Raw genomic sequence first — 25,265 nt, 5'->3', positions numbered from 1 at the left:
TGGGCTGGAGTGCATGCGCGCGCGCGCACACACACACACACACACACACGCACACACACGCTTTTTACAGTGCTCCTTCCAGCTCGGAGGAAGCATGCACAGCTTCCCATTGGCTGCAGGAGCTTCCTGCAGCCAAAGGGAAGCCGGCCAGTGTTGTGAAAGGCGGTCTCCACTCTGCTCCACACCGGTTTAGCACGGCACACGGGAGCCGACTGGGCGGGTGGCAGGGATCCATGGGACGGTTAAACGACCCCCATGGGCCGCTTGTGTTGCTGACCCCTGCTTTAGACCATCTTCAAGGGTGGCCCCATACAAAACACAATACGCTAGCCCAGTAAATTATAAAAAAGTAAGGTAAAGGGACCCCTGACCATTAGATCCAGTCGTGGCCGACTCTGGGGATGCGGCGCTCATCTCGCTTTATTGGCCGAGGGAGCCGGCATACAGCTTCCGGGTCATGTGGCCAGCATGACTAAGCCGCTTCTGGCGGACCAGAGCAGAACACGGAAACGCCGTTTACCTTCCCGCCAGAGGGGTACCTATTTATCTACTTGCACTTTGACATGCTTTCGAACTGCTAGGTTGGCAGGAGCAGGGACCAAGCAACGGGAGCTCACCCCATCACGGGGATTCAAACCGCCGACCTTCTGATTGGCAAGTCCTAGGCTCTGTGGTTTAGTAGGATCTATTTGCCAGGGGAAAGGACTGCCTTGGAAGGTGGTGAAATTTCCTTCAATGAAGGTTTTTCAACAGAGGTCGGATGCCATCTGTTAGGGATTATTTAGCTGTGATTCCTGCATTGCAGGAGGTTAGACTAGACAACCCTTGGAGTCCATTCTAATGCTAAACTTCTATGATCAATGAGAAACTTTTTTAAAAGAAACTGAACTAATTCTAAGTTGCCATTGCAACACAGTTTAGGGTTTTTTAAAGCATATAAAACTGCATTAAAATGTGCATATTAAATACATATTTAGATTTTCAAGTTGATTTTTACATATTTATAGACTAATGCAGAAAGAGACAATGAAAAGAGATCTGTTTGTCTGCCTCTAAATGCATGTCATGTCTTGCTTACTTGTTGTTTTGGGGCCAGATAATATTTTGAAAGACTTTGTTCTTTTGGAATGGTGAGACAACAGATTCTACAAATTAATTGCATCTTTTTTTAAAAAAAAATAGAACACTGAGATCATCCATTACATCACTAGTCATTTGCTTGAATCAATATGATGTATAATAAACTGTAATTGATCTAGTGACTGAAAAATGTCAATGAATATTTATAGGAAAACTGTGTACAGTGGTGCCCCGCAAGACGAATGCCTCGCAAGACGGAAAACTCACTAGACGAAAGAGTTTTCCGTTTTGGAGGTGCTTCGCAAGACGAATTTCCTATGGGCTTGCTTCGCAAGACGACAATGTCTTGCGAGTTCCTGCTGGTTTTTTCCCCTTTCCCCCACTTTTTCTAAGCCGCTAAGCCGCTTATCAGCTGATCCAATCAGCAGATAAGCCGCTAAAAGCCGTTAATAGCGCTAATAGCACTAATCCGCTAATCCTTCAATGGGCTTGCTTCGCAAGACGAAAAAACCGCTAGACGAAGAGAATCACAGAACGGATTCTTTTTGTCTTGCGAGGCACCACTGTATATCCTGGGAATGTGGGCTTGGGAGAGCACATCTTTTTTTAAAAAAAAAATCTGTCCCGCCATGTGATACACCGAATCTTCGTGACACAATGTGGAAGGTGCTGAGAGGTTGCTCCAGATGGTTGTGAGTTGCCCACAACTCACTTTCATAAAGCAGTGTGCTAAACACATGCCTGGTAGACCTTTGCCTTGGTATTGGATGTTAGCATCACATTCTCCCATACCTACATTGCTGTAGCTGCCTTGCCAATAAGCTTATCCAGCTCAGCATCAATAGAGAGGCTGCTGTTCTGCTGAAACTGATGTAGGAAGCAGAAGGGCACTACCATATAGGAAATCACTTACAAACTTGGAAGATGGGCAGGTGAATGGTTGTGGCTGCTGTTAACAGGCCCTGTGACAGCATTGCCAGTGTGGATTTAGGTACAGAGTTGGCATTTGGTCTTGTTGCAGGTCTGGCCCCTGTATTTGGGGTTCTGTTATGTGGCGTGTTATTGCTGGTGAGTAGTTGCTTTAGGTTAGGAACTGTAGATAAGCAAGAGTAGGCCTACCATCCTGGACTGCCTATGTGAGAATAGTATCATTGTCCTAGATGGGGTATAGTTCACTGATGATTCATGAACCACTTGGAGGTTTTTTCTCCAATCAAGCACTATATAACTTTTATAAAATAAATAAATAAATGAACTAGGAGCTACTGTATGCCAATTCCACTTAAAAAGTTGAGGGAAATTGGTTATGTGGGTAGAGTGATGGACTTGTACTGGGGAAGACCTGCATTTGACATTCCCTCTCACAGGGTGATCCTAGGCCTTACAGGGTTTTATTGTGAACCAAACAATGGGGTGGACCCAAATATCTCTTCCTGAGATCCTTGGAGGAATAATGGGGTACAAAATATGAGGAATAAAATTCTGGGAAGCAGATAATCGTGCAGTTGCAAGATAGCCTTTCATGATGTGGTTAAGCAGTCTTGGTTTGAAAGCCTAGGAATCCTTTAATACCTCAGGGTGCGTCTAGAACAATGCATCTGTTACACAAGGTCTGATAATGGCAGAAATCAGCATGGGTTCTCATCTGCACACTTTGTTTCACAGCTCAGTGCTAAATTATATCACATTATTAGCAACTGCATTTGAGGCATCTGGGATTTCTTTCCCACCCATACTAATTGCAGTTCAATTTATGACCCCTCACAGTGGCATAGAGAATATGTGCCTATTGGTATCACCAATGAAGCATCAGGAGCTTTTGAGGGATATTGAAACATTAATAATAAGCCACAGCTGTCAAGCTTAGCATATGAATTCAGTAAAAATTAATAGTGATATGCTCTGCAATTTACATATTAATTGTGTACATGATCCAGTACATGAACCAAATGTCAGGGAATCACAGAAATATTCATTTTGAGATTCGTTGGCATGATTTTGTCAGTGTTGTGTGATAGGTTTTCTAATTATCTAGTTTAATTGATTTGGTTGGATAATATTAGATATTACAATTTGAGATAAACTAAATTACAGGTCGACACTCAGCAATCTGAATTCCAGAAGAAGCCACTTGCTTTGGAATGAGGTCACTCCGCTTCTGCACACAGCATAAGTTTCAGCAGAGCACATACCTGAATTCCAATGAGTTCACAGACAAGGAAGCAAGGAGGAGATATTTTATAAGCCTATATAAATTTGTTAGCAACGAATTGGACAAAAACATGCACCACTCTGGAGAATGTGTTTAATCAACTAGATTACTCTCTGTTGATGCATTTAGGAAAGGAGTTCAGCTTTCTAAAATGCTACAAATATAGCCTGAAGTTCATTTATTTACATTTTGGATACATTTATATTAGATAAATGAAATTTCTTGTTAGTAGCTGACAGAGAGTTGTGGTATCCAATCAAAGCATAATCACTCCATTAGTCAAGGTAATGCTTGCTGGAATGTTTCAACTGAAAAAACAAAGGAACCCAAGAATGACTGGGGTGCAGTACTTCACAATATTGATTATAGCTTACATTTTGCACCTACAGTGTCAATGTGTTATCATAGTTCCTCTTTAAGTACAGTATTGATTTTCTAAATACCAGTCTACAGTAAGAGATAGTGCAGATATTCTCCTAGTTGAAAGAAATGGTGTTGTATGATATTTGCTTTTGAAAAAGGTATTATGCATATTCTTAATAAATTGGGGGTGGGGAGGCAAAAATAAAGAATCATTGGTAATAAAAATGGTACTGTACATGTTCACTTTGAAGTTACTACAGGAATGCCTAGCTTCCCTTTGCTCTGACAACTCTATTTCTATAAGATTCTTTTAAAATTAAGAATATAAAGTGGGCCGTTTTTGTTTTTGTTTTAAATACAATCCTGATAATTGTGAGAAACTATGGTTGTGTAAAGTAAGCTACATCAGCAATTCCCATAATTGACCAACACATTATATTTGTCCATTTGAACACATTGTGGTTTTCCAGTTTTCTGATGATTTGTTGGCAATGAAATGGGTAAGAGATAACTAGTTGCAAGAGAAGCAGACCCGTTATGAATCTGACTGAACACAGCTAGAGTCCACTTTCACATTTATTCTGTGGCAATGCTGGCAGTGATAAAAGGCTAATTTCTCTACAGCCACTGCACATCAAGGTCCATAGTAGTTCGGGAGCAGCTTAGACAGGATCCTTGTATCAGGAAGCTTGTTCAAAGATGTACTTGACCTTTGCCCATCCAGACTAGCAACTGGAGGACAACTAGCTGTGTGATGGAAATCTTGAATTCTCCTTAAAGGTTCTATTCTGCCCTGTCTACAAATGGCAATAGTTTGTCTTTTAAAGCAGCAATCTTTGGATTCTGCTGTACTGAAGAATCATAAGTCAGTGCCCGATATTCCATTTTTTAATATGATGCTTAAGCATTTATTGGTGACCCAATTCAAAGAATCCCAAATGAAACTGATTAACTAGACAGATTTCAGCCTGGATTCAGGCCTCGTTTTGAAACAACTGAGGTGTAGTGTTGCTGCTAAAATCTTAACAAGGGCAAGAATCTGGGATCATGTGACCCCATAAACTTATCAGCAGCCCTGGTTACCAGTCCAAGGGCTATCACATATAGAGCCCTAAACAGCTTGTGACCAGACTACCTGAAGCCCCAACACCTTTTACTCTTACATGTTTGTCAGCTGTTTTGCCTCTTTTGCATGTGCTACTGTCTTAGAAGAGACAGGTTGGTGGCAACATACAAGAAGACTTTTTCTGTGGTGGCACCTCATATGTAGACCTGCCCACCTCAGGAGGTGAGGTTCTTTTTTTCTTTTCCACTTCTAGCAACTGACAATTTCCCCTTTTGTGTTTTTGAATCTTGTTGCTTAATGCATTGATTATTAGTACTGTCCTGTGTGTTTTCTGTTTTGGGCTGCTTTTGGCTTTATTAACTTGGATTTTCATGATTGGGTTACTATTGCTTTTATATTTAGTTTTTAATTACAAGCTTCTTTGAAAGACTCATTTGTATAGGGGATAGACAGGTATAATACTTTTCACATTTTAAAAATGTGCGTTGATCATCTCAATATATGGTTTAGTCACCAGGTGTCACTGGACTTGTTTTATCCTGGTGGAGTCAGTGGTTTCCACATGTCTATGCCATTCTTGCTGAGAGACAAAACTGGGTTCCTGTCTTGCTTCTTGCTGCTGTGTTGTCTAAGTCTGGAATGAGAAATCTGTAGTCCCCCAAATGTTGTTGGACTACAACCCCCATTGTCCCTGACCACTGGCCATGCTGTCTCAGTTTGCTAGGAGCTGTAGTATAATATCTGATGGGCCACATGTCCTCCATCCCTGCTCTAAGCCTTCCATGATGGAGAAGACCTACCATTGCTCACAGGGAGAAAACAAGCATTAAAAGTCCTTCATCTTTTTAATCCCAAAATCATGAGAAAATGTGGTGGTGGTAGGAGTCTAATTCATAATTTAATAGATATTTTCCCAAGCAGTTATAACAAATTGTAGGTAAAATGAATGCTGTGCCTTCAGCCTAAATGTTAGAAGCCCATTGCTTTTAAATCCAGTGTGTTCATTAATAAAGCCCTCAGGAAAGTCTTCCTATTGAATTAAATAACATGACTAAGAGCACCTGTCTCAGGCTGGTATTAAAATGGGTTGAAAGAGCGAATATAGGGGAAAACCTATTAGCATAAATATCTGCTTTTTACAACCCTTTTCATCTTCAGCTATCATTAACCAAATGAACTGCTGACAACATCAAGACGAAACCACGAGCCCTACGGCAAATCCGGCCACATTCCACTTTTCTGACACCCAATTCAGCTCATCTTTATTTTATGACAAGGAATCAAGTTCTTCTCACTCTATGTGTGCTTAAAAACACATACTAAGGAAAAAGAAGAAGAAATCATTAAGTCTCCCCCCTCCTCCACCATTCTGAATTCAGAATTGAGCCCTTCTGAACAACTAGGATACAAGTCTGAATGGCCACAAGGTGATGACCAGAATCAGCACTTGGCACCTTTGGACAGCTACCAAGGTTCCAGTGAGTCCTACCATAGCACTGCTGATGTGTGTTCTGTGGCACCCATTTAAAAATGGTTATAGCCTGGCTGTCTGAGCAGCACTGGGAGCTATGCTAATTCCCTAACTACCCCTGACTAAGCATCAATCTGGGGCATTGTGAGACCTTAAAGTAGTGGCTGCATTGAGCCACATAGTGCTGTTTAGCTTGCCACTGCCCTGTAACCCCACGAGGTCCATGGATAGAGGAATCCTACCAGTCACTTTTCTTAAAGCTCCTCAGACTCACAGCCAACCTTACCACAATATATGAAGAAGATTAATCAAAACAGTAATAGTTTTCCATAGCTGTTGGCTGAAGTCCATAAAATTGTACGACCACACCTCTTTGTAGGATAGGAGTTGCATCGCTGATGTGTCACTTTGTGCACAGAATCCTCTCTACTGCCCCTTTCCCACTGAAATTAGGCTTGAAAGAAGCATTAGGTTGCAGTGTGTCCATGTTTACAGTGTGTGTGGTGCCCACAGCATTTTCTCTGGTTTGCAAAGGTGCCCACAGGCCCCCAAAACTTGGTGACCTCTGAATTGCATTGTAGTTCTAAAGGGGCAGAAGAAGAAAGTATTATATTGAAACTTACTGTGCTGGCAGTGGATCCCATTAAACCCCTCGGGGCATTTGCAGATATAGCCTATGAATGTGTCTCCTCTATAGGCTTCACTAATTTCACATATTCCACCATTATGGCAGGGATTAGGAATGCATGGCCCTGAAAGATAAAAAAGAATGTAAAGAAAATGACACATCAAATATGAATGCAGGAAAGACACTTTGCTACCCTTATTTCACTCAGTCATCAAGTGATAAAGGTTATGCGAAGACACATCTGCTCAGGAAGTATTAACTCACTAGCAGGCTAGGGAAATCAGTGCAGTTTTGAAAGGTTCAGTCCATACTGATTCACAATACTGAACAATTGTATCCAAATATATATGAAAACCTGTTTGTTGAGCTCAAGTACCATCCTGCAAAATTTGATTACCATATCTTCAGAGGTATCCAAATGCATAGCAAATAAACAACTTTCCAAAATATATATTAGTAATCATTAGGGCTTTGCATGGCTCTCCCAATCTGATTCAGAGCTTGATCTGGTGCTTTGGAATGGCCCCAATTCAACCCAGGATGATGCAGACTGAATGGGGGGGGGCACAATGCATGAAGCCTGCCTGAGTCTCATTCTTCCCCCTATACCCACGACTGCCTCAACATGTTTTGTTGGCATCCATCTGTCTGGGGAGACAATGGAAGAATATGAACTTTCAGGGGTAAAGTCAAACCATTGGAGAGTCACAGTGCTGGCTGTGACTCAGAGACTGATACAGGAAAGACTTGACTTTTGCTAAATCCCAGATTGACTCAGTTTGGCTTGGGATCCAGCTCCAGTAATCATTGTTGTTTACGAGAGAGTCAAATAGTGTAGTTTTCCTTGATACCCTTTCTGGATAACACATGAAAAGGTTGAAAAGAATGGATTTGATCACCACCACCATACAAATTTTATCATCAGACAAATGGGCATTGATACCACAGAAACCACTGAATTCCGAGTACCTCTTTAATTATGATACGATAATCTTTATTGTCATTGTCCCATACCGAACAATGAAATTGAAAAAAATCTACATAAGACATTCAAAAACCGACAAGCCTGCTATCCCAGCTATCCCAACCTGGTTCGCCCCCTAAAAACTCTGATACCCCATTTTTAAATACAATATACTCCCATAGAGACTCCTTACACTGCATTTAAAACAAAAATCGCATTTGGATTGAAACTGTTTCTCAGGTGACTAATTGTTTGCTTTGTTACCATCGAATCCCTCCTAAGGCTATCTGTTAAGGTGTATTGCTAGAAAGGCAAACTCACCCATAGAAGGAAGTAGTGTGTGTAAGGATGCGGGTGGGGGTGGGGGCAGGGGCAAAGACAGGCTCTGTTAAGAATCATAGAACTGTAGAGTTGGAAGGGACCCTGAGGCTCATCTAGTCCAACCCGAACCTGCAACTTTGGTGTTATCAGCACTTTGCTCTAACCAACTGAGCCAAGGATTCACATACATTACTAATAAACTTTTTTTCTGGCAAAGATACTAGCACCCGTCTTCACTGTTGAATGCAAGAACATCACACTTTTGAATGTTACTTGCCATTGGCATGTAGACCGCATGCTATGAAACACAGAGGGCCCAACCATAAAGGAGAAAAAATCTCCCCAGAATTGGATAAACAAGAGGAGAACAGCAAACTCCAAGGTCGGCCCACCTCTGAGGCAAAGTGAAGCCACAGCCTCAAGTGGCAGGATCTACAGGGGAAGCAGATCCAACCTCCAAGGAATGTACTGCTCACTGCTGCTGCTGACACTGACTGCAATGACTGCAGTGTGCTGTTTGGATGCCAGATCTGCTGCCTCCTCAGCAATCCTCCCCTGTGTTGCTTCTACAGCAGCCAGTGGGCAAATAGGAGGCACTGCTGGTCTCTTCCCACTCCTAGGGAGAATATGATGGGGATTGCCCTCTGGAGTCTCCTGGGAGGGGGAGGGGCAAGGCAGCAGGGAGGCTATCATGGTGCAAATGCACCAGCAAAACCAATTTGGTGCTCTTGCCAATGTATTTGCACGACAGCGAGGCCCCCACCATCTTGCCCATCCCCTATTCCTTCCCGGAAAGCAGCAGCAACTCAGCTGTCAGGTAAGCTATGGATGGAAACCAACTTTCCATCAACATGTTTATGAATCCTTGCTTTGCCTATCCAGCATTGGATAATAGCCATTGGTTTGCATAAAAACCTGGCAAATGATGAAGACTCTTTACCTCAAATGTTCCTCCTACAAAGAACTGGCAGTCAATTCTGGTAGTATTTTAAAAAATGATTACATGGTTGGAAACATCTGAAGTGAGCTCTTCACAACCGCTTCTAAATTCTCCACCACAATAAAGCATTAATCTTCATTCCTTGAACTACAATGGTGTGCTTAAAAATATGAAAATAAATATATGTTTGCCTACTTAAAATCGTATTTTATTTCCTGCCATTTAATTTACATATAAATAAAGACTAGAGGTGGAATTAATTAACATTTACAAAATTGTACATTTCCATATGTGTCACACTCTATATAACAATTTCCAGTTTTCTCTTCCTTATAAAAGGATTGTTGACTCTTTACACAAAGTGGCACTTATTCAAAATTCAGCTTGGTTCAGAATGCATTTTCAGAGGAACAACGAAAAGCAAGAACAATAGAGCACAGGCTATAGTGTGAACCAGAAGCCACTGTAAATCTAGTTCTCTGTGAACATTTGTCAACCCCCTAATAAGGAATTTGTCACATAACAAATGTTAATAGAGTTTATTATAGAAATGCTAATAGAGTTTAATAATAAAATGTTTATTTCAGAAAGAAGAAGACATATATGGCTTGCTTTCTATCTGTAATGCCCATAGCACTGTGAGGCTTGATTGTTTGTTTTGTTTGTTTTAAATTGCTCTGAATATTTAACTGAGAAATAAAAACTGAAATGGATGAAGGCTTCATTTGACTCTTCACATTAGGGCAGACCACAAAAAACCCCAGACATTTGAGGAAGCTCAGCTAAAGCATTTATCTGATGAAAATAGGGATGTCCTGTTCATTCCTTTATTTAACTATTTATACCCCACCCATCTGAATGGGTTGCCCAAGCCACTCTGGGTTGCTTCCAACAGATATAAAAAACATAATAAAACATTAAACACTAAAAAACTTCCCTATACAGGCCTGCCTTCAGATGGCTCAGGGGTCGGATAGCTCCATACCCACCAACATTTATCCAATGAAAATAGGGACATCCTAAGGAAAAGCAGGACATTCCAGGATTAAATAAAAAACTGGGATGGCTTCTGTAAATCTGGTACTATCCCTGGAAAATAGGGACACTTGAAGGTTCTGGGCTCAAGTAGTCTGCTAGGGAGCTAGTTTACTTTCTTTTTTTATTGAGGATTAATAGTTCACCAAAGAGCCTAGTTGGGTTCTTATGTGTATAATCTCTCCTTCTGGTGCTGCTCCACTTTGGAGAAGCCAAGAGCAAACTTTATTAACATCTGTTTTCTGTTTTACTTTCTGCCCCCCAAAACATGTTAGTTTGTTATTTAGTTAATTTGTATTCTGCTTCATTTTTCAACAGAAATCTCTGAATGGTTTACAAATCCCAACTGAAAGGATTCTGTATAAGAAATACAGTACAAATTCCACATTCAAAACCAAACTGTACTGCTGCTACTACTAACAGCAAAAAATCACATTGTAAGTAACATAGTTAAATAAATACATACATGTAGACAGTGTACATGAACACACTGGGTGGGGTTCAGCTGACTTCTGCCAGTTTAATGGAGCTTTCTCCCCTCTCTTCCCCTGTGTACCCCCATGTCCCCATGAGGGTGAGGGGGCTGGGAGAGCCTCAAGCACAGCATGCAAGGGGAAGAGAAGACGGATCATACTGTCTGGCAAGCTGATAAGCTTGCAATAGAATAGAATAGAATAGAATAGATTCTTTATTGTCATTACACAAGTGCAACATTGCACAAAGTGCAACGAAATTGGATGCCATCCCTTAAAACAACAAAAGCAAAACAACAACAACAACCAAACAAACCACATTCCAGCCACACCCACACCACACCCATCAAACTCCCAGGTCACACTATCGAGTTACAGCATTCAAAAAGGCCACAGCTCTTGGATAGAAACTGTTTTTCAGTCTATTTGTCTTTGACTTGATGTTTCTATATCTCCTGCCAGAAGGCAGTAGTGCAAACAGACTGTGTCCCGGGTGAGATGAATCCTGCAGGATGTTATTTGCTTTTCTAAGACAACGGGAACCGTACAGTTCTTCCAAAGATGGGAGAGGATGACCAATAATCCTTTGGGCTGTGGTTATGACCTTCTGGAGCACCTTCCTCTCCCTAGCTGTACAACTGGAGAACCAAGCACAAATACAGTATGTAAGAATGCTCTCTATGGAGCCTCGGTAGAAGGACACCAGCAGTCTCTCACTCAGATTGTTCTTCTTTAAAAGCCTGAGGAAATAAATTCTCTGCTGGGCCTTCTTCACCAGAGCAGTGGTATGTGCGCTCCAAGTCATGCCCTGATCGATAGCTACTCCCAAAAACCTGAATTCCGCCACCCTCTCCACCCGTTCCCCGTTGATATACAAGGGCTGAATGTCCGCCTTTTTTTCCTGTAATCCACCACCAATTCCTTGGTCTTAGCCGTATTAAGAGCCAGATTGTTCTCTCCACACCAAACACAGAGCCGCTCCACCTCGTCCCGATAGGCGGACTCATCTCCTCCTGAAATGAGCCCTACCACCGTAGTGTCATCAGCAAACTTGATGATTTTGTTGCTGGAATAGATGGCTGTACAGTCATACGTATAGAGAGTGTAGAGCAGGGGACTCAACACACAACCCTGTGGTGAGCCGGTGTTAAGGCTAAGGGCTGTGGACATGTGTGACCCTACTCTAACCCTCTGAGAACGTTCTGACAAAAAATCCAAAACCCAGAGACAGGTGGAGTTGGAGAGTCCAATCGCCTCTAGCTTGGACACCAGTCTATGGGGGAGGATAGTGTTAAAAGCAGAGCTAAAATCCACAAACAGCAGCCTCACATAACTCCCCGGCTGCTCCAGATGGGACAGAGCAGCATGGAGAGTGGTATTGATGGCGTCTTCTGTGGATCTATTTGCTCTGTATGCAAACTGGTAGTTGTCAAAAGTTGATGGAAGACAGGAAATAATGTGACGGCGCACCAGTTTCTCAAAACACTTCATGATGATTGGAGTCAGTGCAACTGGTCTATAGTCATTCAAACTACTGATTGTGGATTTTTTAGGCAGAGGGACAATAGTTGACGACTTCAGGCAGGGTGGGACAATAGACTGGTTTAAGGACTTATTGAAGATCTTAGTAAAGACCCTCGCCAGCTGATCCGCACAGCCCTTTAACACCTTTCCAGTGATGCCATCAGGTCCAGCCGCCTTCCTCGGATTCGCCATCCTCAAAACCTGTCTCACCTCATGTTCCTCTACCGTGAATGAGGGGCCCCTATGGGCTGGTGGCTGTAATACCGGCGTCTCAGGTGGCTCCTTCTCGAAGCGAGCAAAGAAGAGGTTAAGCTCCTCCGCCAGCAAGGGGTCACCGTCGACAGCACCAAGGTTAGGTTTGTAGATGGTAATATGCTGAATCCCCTGTCACATCTGTCTTGTGTTGTTGCTCCTTAAATTATCCTCAATCCTCAGCCTATAATCCAATTTTGCCCGTCGAATACCCCTCCTCAAGTTTGCTCTTGCTACACTGTAAAGCTGCACCTCGCCTGACCTGAAAGCCCTGTTCCTTTCCCGCAACAGGCACTGGACCTCTCTATTCATCCATGGTTTCTGATTGGGGTAAAACCGGATGGATTTATTTACTGTGACAGTGTCTGTGCAGTGATTGATATAGCACAGAACTGCCGCCGTGTGCTCCTCCAGGTCTGAACTATCGAAAATATCCCAATTGGTTCTCTCAAAACAGTCCTGCAGCTGGTGAATAGCACCTTCAGGCCAGATTTTAACAGATTTTAATATTGTGGGAGCCCGTTTCCTGAGTGGGATATATGCTGGTACCAGGAACAGAGACATATGGTCGGACTGGCCCAAGTGTGGCAGCTGTAAAGCCCTATAGCCGTGATTTACATTCGAATAAACTTTATCCAGTGTCTTGTCCCCTCTTGTGGGACATTTCACATGCTGATAGAGCGTTGGGAGCACTGTTTTAAGTTCAACATGGTTGAAGTCTCCCGCAATGATGTGCACAGCTTCAGGATACTTGTCTTGCTGGCTGCCGATAAGGTCCTGCAGGCATCCCAAATGATGGAACAATTGCCAGTGTGCTGTGTTGAATTCTTTCCAGCAGCTGGAATCTGAAAACTACGGTATATAGCTGAATCAACATTAGTATCTGTATTGATCAGTGATTGGTGGCTGGCTCTAGGTGCCATTTTCATTTGCCAGAATGTCCCTCACCTAGCATCAGTCTAGGGCATTGTGGGAAATAAATATGATTGCTGGTCTTGGCCACCCTGCATTGCTGCTAAGAGTATTACTACTGCCTCAGATCAGCTTGAGGAATCCACCAATAGGGAAGGGAGTTCATTACAAGTCATTTCACACAGGGCCCCCTCAAACCTTGAGCCAGCCCCAGTCTGTTATGGCTTAGGTGCTTCAAAACAACAAACAAACTGAAGACTTTTGCCATTCTTAACAGCAGACTCCAAGCAGTTTCAAAGTTATTTGTCACCAGGGGCGCCGACTTATAAAAATTATTGGGGGGGCCCATACCGGGGTCCTGCTGCTGGTTCGCTCGGGTAGCCGGGAGAACGCAGTTCGAGGTGGCGGTGTTGGGGAGAGACCCTCGCTCAGGGCGCCACGAGACTTGGCAGCCGGCGGCCTATCTGGGGGGTTTTGGAGCGTATTTCGGTGGAGCGATTGGGGAGGAAGGGGCTTGTTGCCGGATTCTTCAGCTGAGCCGGAGATCCGCTGCTGGGGGTCCCTGGGCCGAGTTGTGAGCACGGCCTGCTGAAAGGAGATCCAGCCGATTGCGCGACGGGGACGGCCGGGGCTCTCCGGCTAGGGCACGCGGCTGGCTGGCTGGCGAGGGAGCAGGTGGGGAGGAGGCGGGGGTCCTCACTCTCTTAGGAAATGCACCCAAGTGCCCGATTGCCACGAAGTCCGAAGGGTGCGTGTGTGGAATTAAAAAGCAAAAACGAGATACGGGCAGGGCAGGCAAAGAGTTTTCTGCAAGAGGATGGAGGGCAGGTTGAAGAGAAAATCACTCAGGATGAGACAGTCAAATCAGCCATGATAAAATGGGCTCAGGATATTGGGTATAACATCATGTTTGAGGACTGGGAAAGGTTATGGACCACCGGAATGAAATTCACGGCATGTAATGCCTTGAAGGAAAATATTATGAAAATGATTTATAGGTGGTACATGACCCCAGTCAAGCTTGCAAAAATATATCACCTGTCTGATAATAAATGTTGGAAATGTAAGGAGGCTGAAGGGACATTCTTTCACCTCTGGTGGACTTGTCCAAAAGTGAAGGCCTTCTGGGAAATGATCTATAATGAGTTAAAAAAGGTATTTAAGTATACCTTTCCCAAGAAACCAGAGGCCTTCCTCTTGGGCATTGTTGGCCAGAAAGTGTTAAAGAAGGATAGAACTTTCTTTATGTATGCAACTACAGCAGCAAGAATACTTATCGCAAAATATTGGAAGACACAAGATTTGCCCACACTGGAAGAGTGGCAGACGCAATTGATGGACTACATGGAACTGGCTGAAATGACTGGCAGAATCCGAGATTTGGGAGAAGAAACAACGGAAGAGGACTGGAAAAAATTTAAGGACTATTTACAAAAACAATATAAGTTGTATGAATGTTAAAAATTTACACGATTCGGAAACTATAGCTTCAGCAATTAGATTTGGGAAACAGGAAATTATATTTTAAGTAAGAAAAGGTCAAAATCTAAGGTAATACTATGTTTAATTTAAGATATAAGTAACTGATGAAAAGTATGTTAAATTTAGAGGTATAGTATTTGAAAAGTACAAAATAAGGTACGAAACAAGGTAATAATTTGCTGATATCTTTATTATAAAGAATGCAGGGTTAGGGAGATGCGAGGAAGTCCAGTTAGTTATATAAAAAATGTGTTGAATGGTTGGTTTTCTTTTCTTCTTTTTCTTTTTTTCTTTTTCTTGTTCTTTTACTTTTTTCTTCAGTGTATGTTTCTAACTTTGTATTTGAAAACTTAATAAAATATTTATAAAAAAAGAAGAAGAGAAAATCCTTTCGCTTTTCTGGGGCGCAGGGAAGTCTCAGAGCTGGAGGTTGGGGAAGGGACCCCCTTTGCTCTGCCCTCTTCTCCCGTCTTAGATTCGCATGGGGGTCCCCGCCCGAGCTTGCCTGGCCACCGGGCCACACAAGGGCCGCGCTCTACGCGGCGCACCTTGCTAGCCGCGCAGCTGTCCTCCGCAGCTGCGGAGTGGCCCTGCGCCGGTGCCCAGCCCCTCTGGGCGCCCGCTGCGCTGCCAATGACAAGCGGGAGACGTCGAGGGCGGGGAAGGCGTCGCTTTCTTTCCCGATCCTGCATCCTCCTAGTCTTCCAGCCCTTTTTTGGGTTGGAGGCTCGTCTCGTTCGCCCTTCTCCTTTCTTCACCCTGCGCGCAATTTTCCTCCCTCGTCTCCCTCCCCATTTCTCCTTCCTTCCTGACTGACTGACTGACTGACGGGCTCGGGCTCGGGCTCCGGGTCGGGCTCCGGGTCGGGCTCAGGCTCAGGCTCGGGCTCGGGCAGCCACAGCGTCGGCGGTGTTGGCGATCGGCGGCGCGGGGGGATGGCCCTCCCGGGGGAGCCGGCGCTGCTCAATGGGGTTGCCAAGGAGACAGGCCGGCCGCCCCCCTCCCCCGGCCCGGCGCCCACCGCCGCCCGAGATTATTGGGGGGGCTGAGCCCCCCCAAACGAATTTTTGAGGGGGCTCGGGCCCCCTCAAGCCCCATGGAGTCGGCGCCTATGTTTGTCACAAAGCCTGAGGGTTTAGTTTAAGAGAAACACAAAAGTTCCTTAGGTTCAGTGAACTAGTTGCATTGTTCTTTGGATCCTGGACATAGTCAATACATAGTTTCACCTCCAACAGGCTGAAATAAATATAGGATGCTACCTTATTGATCCATTCTGCCCAGTATTTTCCACTCTGACTGGCAATGGGTTTCCAGGGATTGCATTAGATGACTTTAACATCTCCTGTTATCCATTCTGTTTCAGTAGGGGATGCCAAGGGCTGAACCTGAAACTTTCTTCATAAAAAAACACTGATCTAGCTGCCTTCCATTTGTTTAAAAAGCACATGCCAAAATACTAAGAAAGAGCTGCTTTGCCACATATTAAACATCTTCCAAAATCATTCTATGAGAAATATCTTACACACACGCATGCATGTGCATGCACAAACAGCTAGCTTTCTTGATTTTTCACTTTATTCTGTATAAAAGCATTCACGGTGAGTTCCGGCACCTCCCCCCTGAGAAAAATAGCACTGCATAAAACTCAGGGTGTATATAGACACAGGTTAAAATGCTATAAATAAGTCAGGAATTAAATCATCACAACAAAGGGGGGGGGGCCTATGTAAAAATCCATATAAGCTCCCTTTTGCTCTCTGACGCTATCTGGTGTTGGATGTTTATAATGCATTCAAAACATATTATTGTGATGAATGTAGCCGAGTCCTCAGTATCTCTTGTAATCTATGATTTGCATAATGCATAGTTATGGCTGTTCTATTTGCATTTGCAGCAGCATACTGCTTATCTTAAAGGTAATTTGTGTTTTGCATTATTATAGCAATAATTATTCAGTTTGTGTGCTTGAAGCAAATTATTATTTTAGAAAAATCTTTGTTAAATGTTTCACATCAATAATTTCGTAGGTAGGGGTGTAGTTATACACATCTGAACAATATCATAGTTGTTCTTGTAAGTAACATAACATATTGATTTCAAAACAAAGGGCTCAATCCAGATGAAATTAGTAATGTTTACGTTTCATTGACCGCAAGTAATTTAAGTTTCAGTCCTTTCAGTTGGCTTTACATATGTCACAAACTGGATCAGGGTCTTGGAGGCATCGGTGTAGCTCTCAAACATAATTTAATATGAAAATATGTATTCAATTGGAAATTCTTCTTTGCATCCATACAATTATATCAACTGAAATAATCCTTAAAATCTGTCCTCAAAACACACAGTCCTACATACCAATTTACAAAATATTGGCTTATGGTTTCTTAGAGCTAGCGCAACAACCTTTAAGGCTGTGCTCTTTCAACCACTTTTGGTGTGCTTAGCCAAACCCATATCAGTTTATAATTAGATGTATCTTCTGTAACTGGCATCAGATTGTGTGGCTGAAAAGCCCTTTCTCCCTTGAAGTCCAGTGGCTCCACTGGATTCAGAGTTCCACACTAGCAACTGCTCTCCCATTCAGCTCAATGCAAGAGAATGGTCCCTGCTTGTAATCCTCATTTTAGGAGGCACACCATGAGTAGAAATGGGTATGAATTGATAGGTAAGGAGAGTAGCAGCCCATGAGCCACTTTACTAGGCAAGCAGCAGCAGCAGAATCTATGTGGCAGTCAAGCGGGTAGAGTAAGTCCCACCCATAGCTTTAAGGCTCTACAGACTTCTCTTTATAGAATCAAAGAGCTTCCATTCACATTAATGAGGCCTTTCCCTCATCTTTTTACTGGTTCCCAAATTAGGATTACCATTCTTTTCTGGGCAGAAGCTCTGAAGGAGACCAGGACATTTGGAGTCAACCACCCACCCTGACAAGAAGGAAGCCCTGTGTGAAATTTCTCCTGTATAATGCTAATGGCCAACTGCTCTTTTATAGTAAGTTCTTCTATGATGTCCCTGAAGTTCTGTTTCCAGCAAAAGTCATTTTCGGTATGCAGTATAGTGCTGCTAATCTTATCATTGACTTTACAGGATATGGTAGACCTCAACCTCCCTTTCGTCCTCTGTTTTGGCAACACACAAATAGGCAGCTTACATGATGCACAGAAATAAAGATAGCAAATCTTTGGCATACTATAGGGAACATGCCACCAAGTTTTGTAAGTGATTGATATTATACATTAGATGCAGATGAAGTTTCAAAAGCATCCATCTATACAGCAAATTCCTGTAGTCTTGCTTGAAAGCATAATGGGCTTCGGGGATCTTTTTAAAAAATAAAAATAAATCAATAGTGTAGTAATACGTTTGTAAGTAATCTTTAAGTAGCTTCTAACACAAAGAGAACAATGGCCTTTGATCAATATTAATGAGCAACAGGATTCAACACTATGCATTCCAGGCATTTTAATCCACATTCATATAAGTAATGTCAACAAGATTAATTGCACACTAAAAGCAATAGATCTCTACAGTTTGCAACTCTCAGTAAGACCCCATAGCTAGGACTAGTATGTGCTAGGAGCTCTCAGATGTGTGTGATGTTAGTATTCAGTTAGAATCCCATTCTGCATTGGAAAGATACTAATAAGGTAATCATCAATAAAAAAGGGGGTGGGGAAGGATGGCAGTTTCTGGATTTTTCAGATGCTGAAACATCTGAGGCTTTTACACAAAGGAATGAAATGACTGTTTTCTCTACAGGTTAGCAAAAAAGTCTTTAAGGCAGGAACCACGTTACTTCTTGGCCTTGGTGACAAATACAGTCAATTCAGTTCCATAATATGTGCACACCAGGGAGGACCCAACTCTGAACTGGAGATTAAATATTTCCAAATGTGACAGGTAGTTTGGATTTAAAATACAGAGGCTGTCAGATATAGTGCAGAAAGCCATTTCCCCCCCAGGTAAAATGTAAATGCTGACAAAGGAAATAAATAATAGGAATAAATCAGAAACAGTGTCGAGAAGGATGCGTGGTGTAGCTTGGGGTTTGAGAAATTGAATTTGCACTAACTCAAAAACAAATGTGTCTGCACATATCTTCATGCTTCCGAGTCCGGTCATCTATTGGCAACCTGCTTTCTCCACATACCTGCTCCTGCATGGCGTACTAAAAACAACTCCATGAACCAAATCACCATATGCACTACCTTCGTCACTTTTAAAATAAGGTTAGTGGGTGTTTTCTACTAGTAAGCATGCTTATGGATGAAATGTAATGAATGTGAATTTAACTGAAGTGTGGTGCTTACAGATGAGGTATGAATATTGTTTTGTCTACTTATCCTAGCTTCATGGTTGCTACTTTGGGGTGAATAAATCACACACTGTGATTGCATAATCTTCACTCCCCCCCCCCCCATAACATCTATATCCTAGCCTCAATTCAAGGAACTTAGAATGCTATAAAAGGAACCTGTGAGATAGGTGAGAATGGGTAAGGGCATCCGAGAGTCACTGGGTGAGCTTCATGGATGAATACAAAGCCCAGCACAAATCTTAACACTCTATCCTGAACTCCATATAGAAATCAATTCCAAGCAAAAGCAGAATCATATAGATGAAACAAAACAGATGGGTCTTACAAAACAAAATACCTTAACTGTTAAGGGGCAGGGTAAAGAGGCATGTGAAAGCTTCACAACAAAGATGCTGGATGTACCTCTATGGGGAGAAAGTTCCACAATTTAGGGGGTGGTAACAGAGAAATCTCTCTTCCAGATCATTATCCCCTACATTTTCAAGGGCTGTGGAACAACAAAGAGTGCCCCCTTGCTGAACTTAACACCCAGAAGAGTCTGTAGGGATGGAGATGGTATTTTGAATATTTGGTACTTAGCCATTTAGGGTTTAAAACATCCGTGTTAGCACCTTGAATTGGGCCTGGAAACAACTTGGGAGTGGGGTCATCTCCCAGGTGCATGGGCGCAGCCCCCAGCATAGTTCTTAAGCTTTTGAAGGCTATGGCTTGGGAAAAGATGAAGGTGTTGCTCCAGTAACAATCTAATCAGCACCACTTGTAGCTGGGTGTGTGTGGAAGCTTTCCAGCAAATGAAAAAGCAATTCAGCCCCTAAATGCCAGGAGCTAAGCACAGAATTGAGAGGTAATTACTCTCTGGAGACAAACCAAACAGTAATTTCCCCTTCTTATCTCTGGTCACACAGGAAGGACCTGGAAACAATCCAATGGCAACAGTCGCAACATTAAGAGATCTCTAAGTTCCTTGGAATGTTTGCTGTTGGCTTGACCAAGGTTATTAAAAATAAGCCAGTCTTGAGACCAGAGCTATACATCATGGCAGCAAACATAGCCCACTTCCCTCCCCAAATCCTCCGTTTACTGCTGATGTGCAAAGCGGCAGAGAGAGGCAATTTGTAGGGGGGAAGTAGTGTGCATATTTGTTTTGGGGTTATTTATAATTCCACTTGTTGCTGCAACATTTTCTTTACAACCACTTCTGCTCCTCCTTGTCCAGCAAACTTAATTCAGAACCCGGACTGAAAGAAAGAACGGCAGAGAGGGATCGAAAATAGAAGTCAGTGGGCAGGAAAAGGGTAAGGACTGTTTGCCTGTCCACTTCAACTGTCCGCTGGCAAGGCTTTGTACATCAGCTTAGAAAATGAGGATCACACACTCCTAGCAGAAGATAGTTGTGTGAACTCTGCACATTGTCCTTGTTAGCCAATGGCACCAAAATTTGGTAGATGTTCACGAAGTGCAAGTTCTCTGAAATTGATGTCTGAAACTCATGCCAGACAAGCTCCAAGTTGTATTCATCCCTAAGGCATTTAAAAGATCACACAGTTTATGTTTCCCCATTTTCTTCTTCAAAAGGTAATGTCACTTTCCAAAGTCAGGTATGCATTCACAATACATAAATGACTTCCCATCAGCACACTACATTACTTGAAAAGGTACACAGTTGAAAGCATTCGCAACCAGCAGAAAGGTTTCTCTCTGTGTCCTCAGACGGTGTGATAGGTAGCTAGCTTTTGTGTGAAGGAACAGAGGCATAGTGAAAGCAGCCAGGGACTTCTGCATTTGCTTGTATTTCCCACTTGGCTTATTAATTTAATATGATCATCCAGGCTTTTCCAGACAGGAACAGAGCACGTGCAAAGGGTATGAAAGCTCTGAATGTTCACAATGGTACACTGGCAGCACAGGGGAAATGTTGAACTGAAACGATTTTCAAAAACTAGATTGAAAAGAAAAGTTGTGCCTCATTTAATCCAACTTCACCACTCCCTAACAATGCAATCCTGTCTCGTCTACCGAGAAGCAAGCCACATTTACTTCAAATGTAAGTGAGTATAGGGTTGCAGGCTGAATTTCACAGATCACAGTCACGCTTCCTCATAACCAGATTTTGTGCTACAGTGATGAACATCTGAATATAGGAATCATTAGGGGGTGAAAACCGATTTGAGTCCCCCCCCCCAATCAAGGGGTGTATAAATTTCAAGAAACAAATAAAATAAATGAATAAATACAAGAACCCTGAAGCAGGCCCAGTAGCATATGGGCAGCCAGTACAAGCTTTTCATCACTAGAGTTTATGTGCTGGAGATACACTGTCCACATCAACAGTGCCTGCACTGTTCCTTAAAAGCTGGAGCCTTCAGACCAGGCCCAGGGTAAGGCCCTACATAGAGTGCATTGAGGTTATTTGTAAACCACCCTGTGATCATCAGATGAAGGGCAGTATACAAAATAAATAAATATTAACAGAAAATATGACTTTAAATTCCCCTGGTACGATGATATCCAAAGGTTTCCCCACTTTCATTCAACACATGACCCCCATGTCTAACAGCTGTTGTGGCTGCTCACCCTCTGCTATCAGCTCTCAATTAATCCTGGTTATCCAGGTTATCTGTTCGGTGACACAATAATGAGACTGAATTACAGTACTATGGCATAATTAATTTTCCTTAATGAACTTGTCTATGTAGTGCTGCAAATTGATGCTGTTTTCAGTAGTGTGTAATAAATCTGTAGTCTTTCTTCCATTTATTTTAGGTCTTTTTAAAAAAAATTGGCCCCCCCTCCCACAAATATTTCCTAATTTCACAATAACTCCTTTCGGTATAGTTGTTTTTCTATGGATCTTTTGATGTAAGGTAAAGGACCCTTGGACTGTTACGTCCAGTCAAAGGCAACTATGGGGTGCAGTGCTGATCTCGCTTTTCAGGCCAAGGGAGTCGGTGTTTATCCACATAGCTTTCCGGTGCACGGAGGACCGTGACAAGTGCCAGAGTGCATGGAAACACCGTTTTCCATCCTGCTGCAGCAGTACTTATTTATCTGCTTGCACTGGTATGCTTTCAAACTGCTAGGTTGCCAGAAGCTGGGACAGAGCAATGGGAGCTCACCCCGTCATGCAGATTCGAACTGCCAACCTTCCGATCGGCAAGCCCAAGAGGCTCAGTGATTTAAACCACAGTGCCACCCGTGTCCCTTATCTTCTAAGTAGGTACCTGTATAAATATAGATGATGTTGTTGTTTTACATCCCCTTGGCTCGGTGCCTGCTGCTGCACTAAAACACCCCTAGGCAGATCTGGGCCCCCATAAAGCATCATATTGCACTGTCATTCTTTCCCCTGTCCAGTCTTGCAAGTCCTTCCTCACTGAGCCTTGATGAACTCATGTCTCTTCTGCAGCCCTGCTACTCTCCCACTCAGGGCACATATCTGACCACACACATGCATGCATACACCTATTCATGCCAAAGCTACATAATGACTATGGTCCCTTTTGCTACACTGTATTTGACCCAGTGGTTTTGAAGATCTCATTGCTCTTTCTACATCTGAACATGTAGCTTATCGTAGTCAATTTTGTTTAGATACCTATTTGGACATTTGGAACTGTCTATATTAATGCATACGTTTAAATAAAGATTGATTGACTATTTGTATCATTAATGTCAACTTAACACCATTCCATATATGGTTGTACTGTGATGTTTCCTGAATCCAGTGAAGCAAGCTGATTAACATGACTGACATGTTTGCGCCTGCTGATGCCGAAAGCAAAAGTCATCACCTTTCTAAAACACTATGGGTCATCTTTCCCTTCTAACTCTAGCTTGCTTTTTCTATGTGAGTGAGTTGTGAATACAGGGAAACTGAAAGCAGCAATGAAGAGTTCAGCTTCTCAGCCAAATAACTGGGGGAGTAATTACTGATGACAAGCTGTTTAAAGCTTGTGGTCATGTACTGTCACTCTGTAATTTAAAAAGTTGAGCTTGATAAAGACTTTCTTGTTAGTCCCTACCCCCTTCCACCCGCTTTACTGAAAATGGCAGATTAAATTCACAGTTAAACCTGACCTTCTTTGGGACATTTTGTAACTGATATTCTGTACAATTCAGTTTCAACATGCTCCAGAAGGTGTTGTCTTCATTAGCGTCCAAGAAGACTTGCAACAATAGATCTTATGTTTCTTACATCACTCTTTTTCTTTCTTCCCTCTGCTTTCAAATGTCCTGCTGATTCTCCCCCAAATAATCAAGTTTTAGCCACTCATTGCTATTTCAAGATGCCATTAACACCCACTTTGTGCTGTTCACTTTTAACCCTCTGCAGTGTTTCCATAGTGACTTCTGGAGCTAAATAGGTGTACTTTCTCTATAATTTGGATAGAGGAAACAAGCATAGTCAGTATTTTCTTTACCCAATTTTTGTCTCATTTCCACTAAATTTTAAGCTGAAGTGCATAGGCCAGACACATTTCATTTTTGTGTCTATAAGAATCAAAATGTTCCAGTATAGTTTATTCCTGAAATTTTGCTAGCACTTGAGCTACTCACAAATTGTTTGTACCAGATTGAGTTTCACATAGCATTTATATGCATGAATTTAAGTAATCCTGGCAAATCTCATGGACGAGAAGTTAACAACCATGAAGAGCTTTGTCGATTGATAATAGATGTATGAGATCCTACAATGAGTCAATTTTTGCAACCACCCAAGTAGAATTTGGCCCTGCAGTAGAATCTAATATGGATTGGAACTACAAGCCACTTTAATAAATATTCTTTTACAAGGATATTTGTACAAGATAATTAAAACAACAACAATTGACCTCTCCCCCAATATGCAGAAGAAAATAGCTGTTTGAAACCAGCCCAACTGAATAGCACCTACCAGTGACTCACAATTTATTTGAAGACTTCCCTACCCACCCAAAATCTGTCCCTGGCTGTCTAGAGCTTTCCAGATATCCCATATGAGGACTCATCAAGGCTATGTACAGGTCCTTCACAAAGAAGCTTCTTGACTTACACAACCAGAAGCTGGGAAAACCTTGAGCTCCTATGGTCAATGCATTTATTTTATTTTATCAACCCATCCATCCTTGTCTTCTCTTCTGTTGAATCTCTGGCATTTCTTTTTTCACTGTAAAAATGAAGTGCTATGAGTTTTTCAATTTCTTTTTCCAAACAGCAAATAGTGACCTTCAGGCATGCAATTACCTTCCCCCACCAAATATTGAACAAATCCTCTTTCACTATCCTTGTTCCCATCTTATTTCCTAATACTGTCTCAGGGACAGGGATGCTCTAATGCAGGCTTCCTCAACCTCGGCCCTCCAGATATTTTTGGCCTACAACTCCCATGATTCCCTAGCTAGCAGGACCAGTGGTCAGGGATGATGGGAATTGTAGTCTCAAACATCTGGAGGGCTGAGGTTGAGGAAGCCTGCTCTAATGCTAACTACTTCATTGGAACTCCAACTGTGAACTAAGTTACATGATAAACCTACTAGCTGCATGTCCTCTCTAAACCATTACTGATTTTACTCTCTTTCCCCAATCACATTTTGAATGGTTCATTTCCCGATTCAGAACATTTGAACCTTTGTCTTTTAACACAGGAATTTCTTGAGGTTGAATTGTAAATGTCATACTACTGTACGAGTACTTTGATAAGTTGGATTAACCTAGTTCTTCTACTGCTGCACCTGATAATCATGCATGTGAATGTCTCGTCTTGGGTTTAAACCTATGGGCAAAGTGCAATGTCTTCTTCATATTGTGGAGATTCCCCACTGAATGCACAACACATGTATCTGCTTACTCAACAGAGTGATTAAGTCCCACCACAAACAATGTTATGCCTCATGAACACTGGGTTGTGAAGCTGTGAAAGGAAAACTGAAGCCAATGGATCACAACCCATGCTCCTGATTTGCTACTTCAGCTACAACTCTTGATCACAATCCCAAATTAATAACATTCCTGTCACATCTGCTTCTGTGAAAGAACTAAGCAAACACACAAATTTCTGCCAAACAAAATGAATGAGCTATAATAGGAGCACGGAATTGGATCCGTTAGGAGTATTGGAACCTGAAGTGGCCAACCCTTCATGGGACACTTTCACAAGTGAGCAGGGCTGCCCACCTGTCAATCATTAATTAATTATTTCATAAAATTTATACAACACTTGATTGCTTTTTTAAAAAACCAACCTT

At 42.4% G+C, this 25,265-nt stretch overlaps 1 protein-coding gene across 1 annotated transcript in view; it reads right to left on the bottom strand.

The window, feature by feature from the left end:
- The window catches only part of EDIL3 (EGF like repeats and discoidin domains 3), a 247,658-nt gene that overhangs the window by 109,911 nt on the left and 112,482 nt on the right, over nt 1-25,265 (bottom strand). The window contains exon 4 of the mRNA XM_083465367.1: nt 6,816-6,944. Within this exon, the coding sequence (XP_083321493.1) occupies nt 6,816-6,944 (129 nt within the window). The remainder of the gene's footprint in view (nt 1-6,815; nt 6,945-25,265) is intronic.

This window comes from Podarcis liolepis (assembly GCF_965112155.1).
Source record: "Podarcis liolepis genome assembly, chromosome: 11".
Taxonomy (NCBI): Eukaryota; Metazoa; Chordata; class Lepidosauria; order Squamata; family Lacertidae; genus Podarcis; species Podarcis liolepis.
Note: the sequence above shows the minus strand (reverse complement) of the source record. Positions and strands in the feature narration are given on the sequence as shown.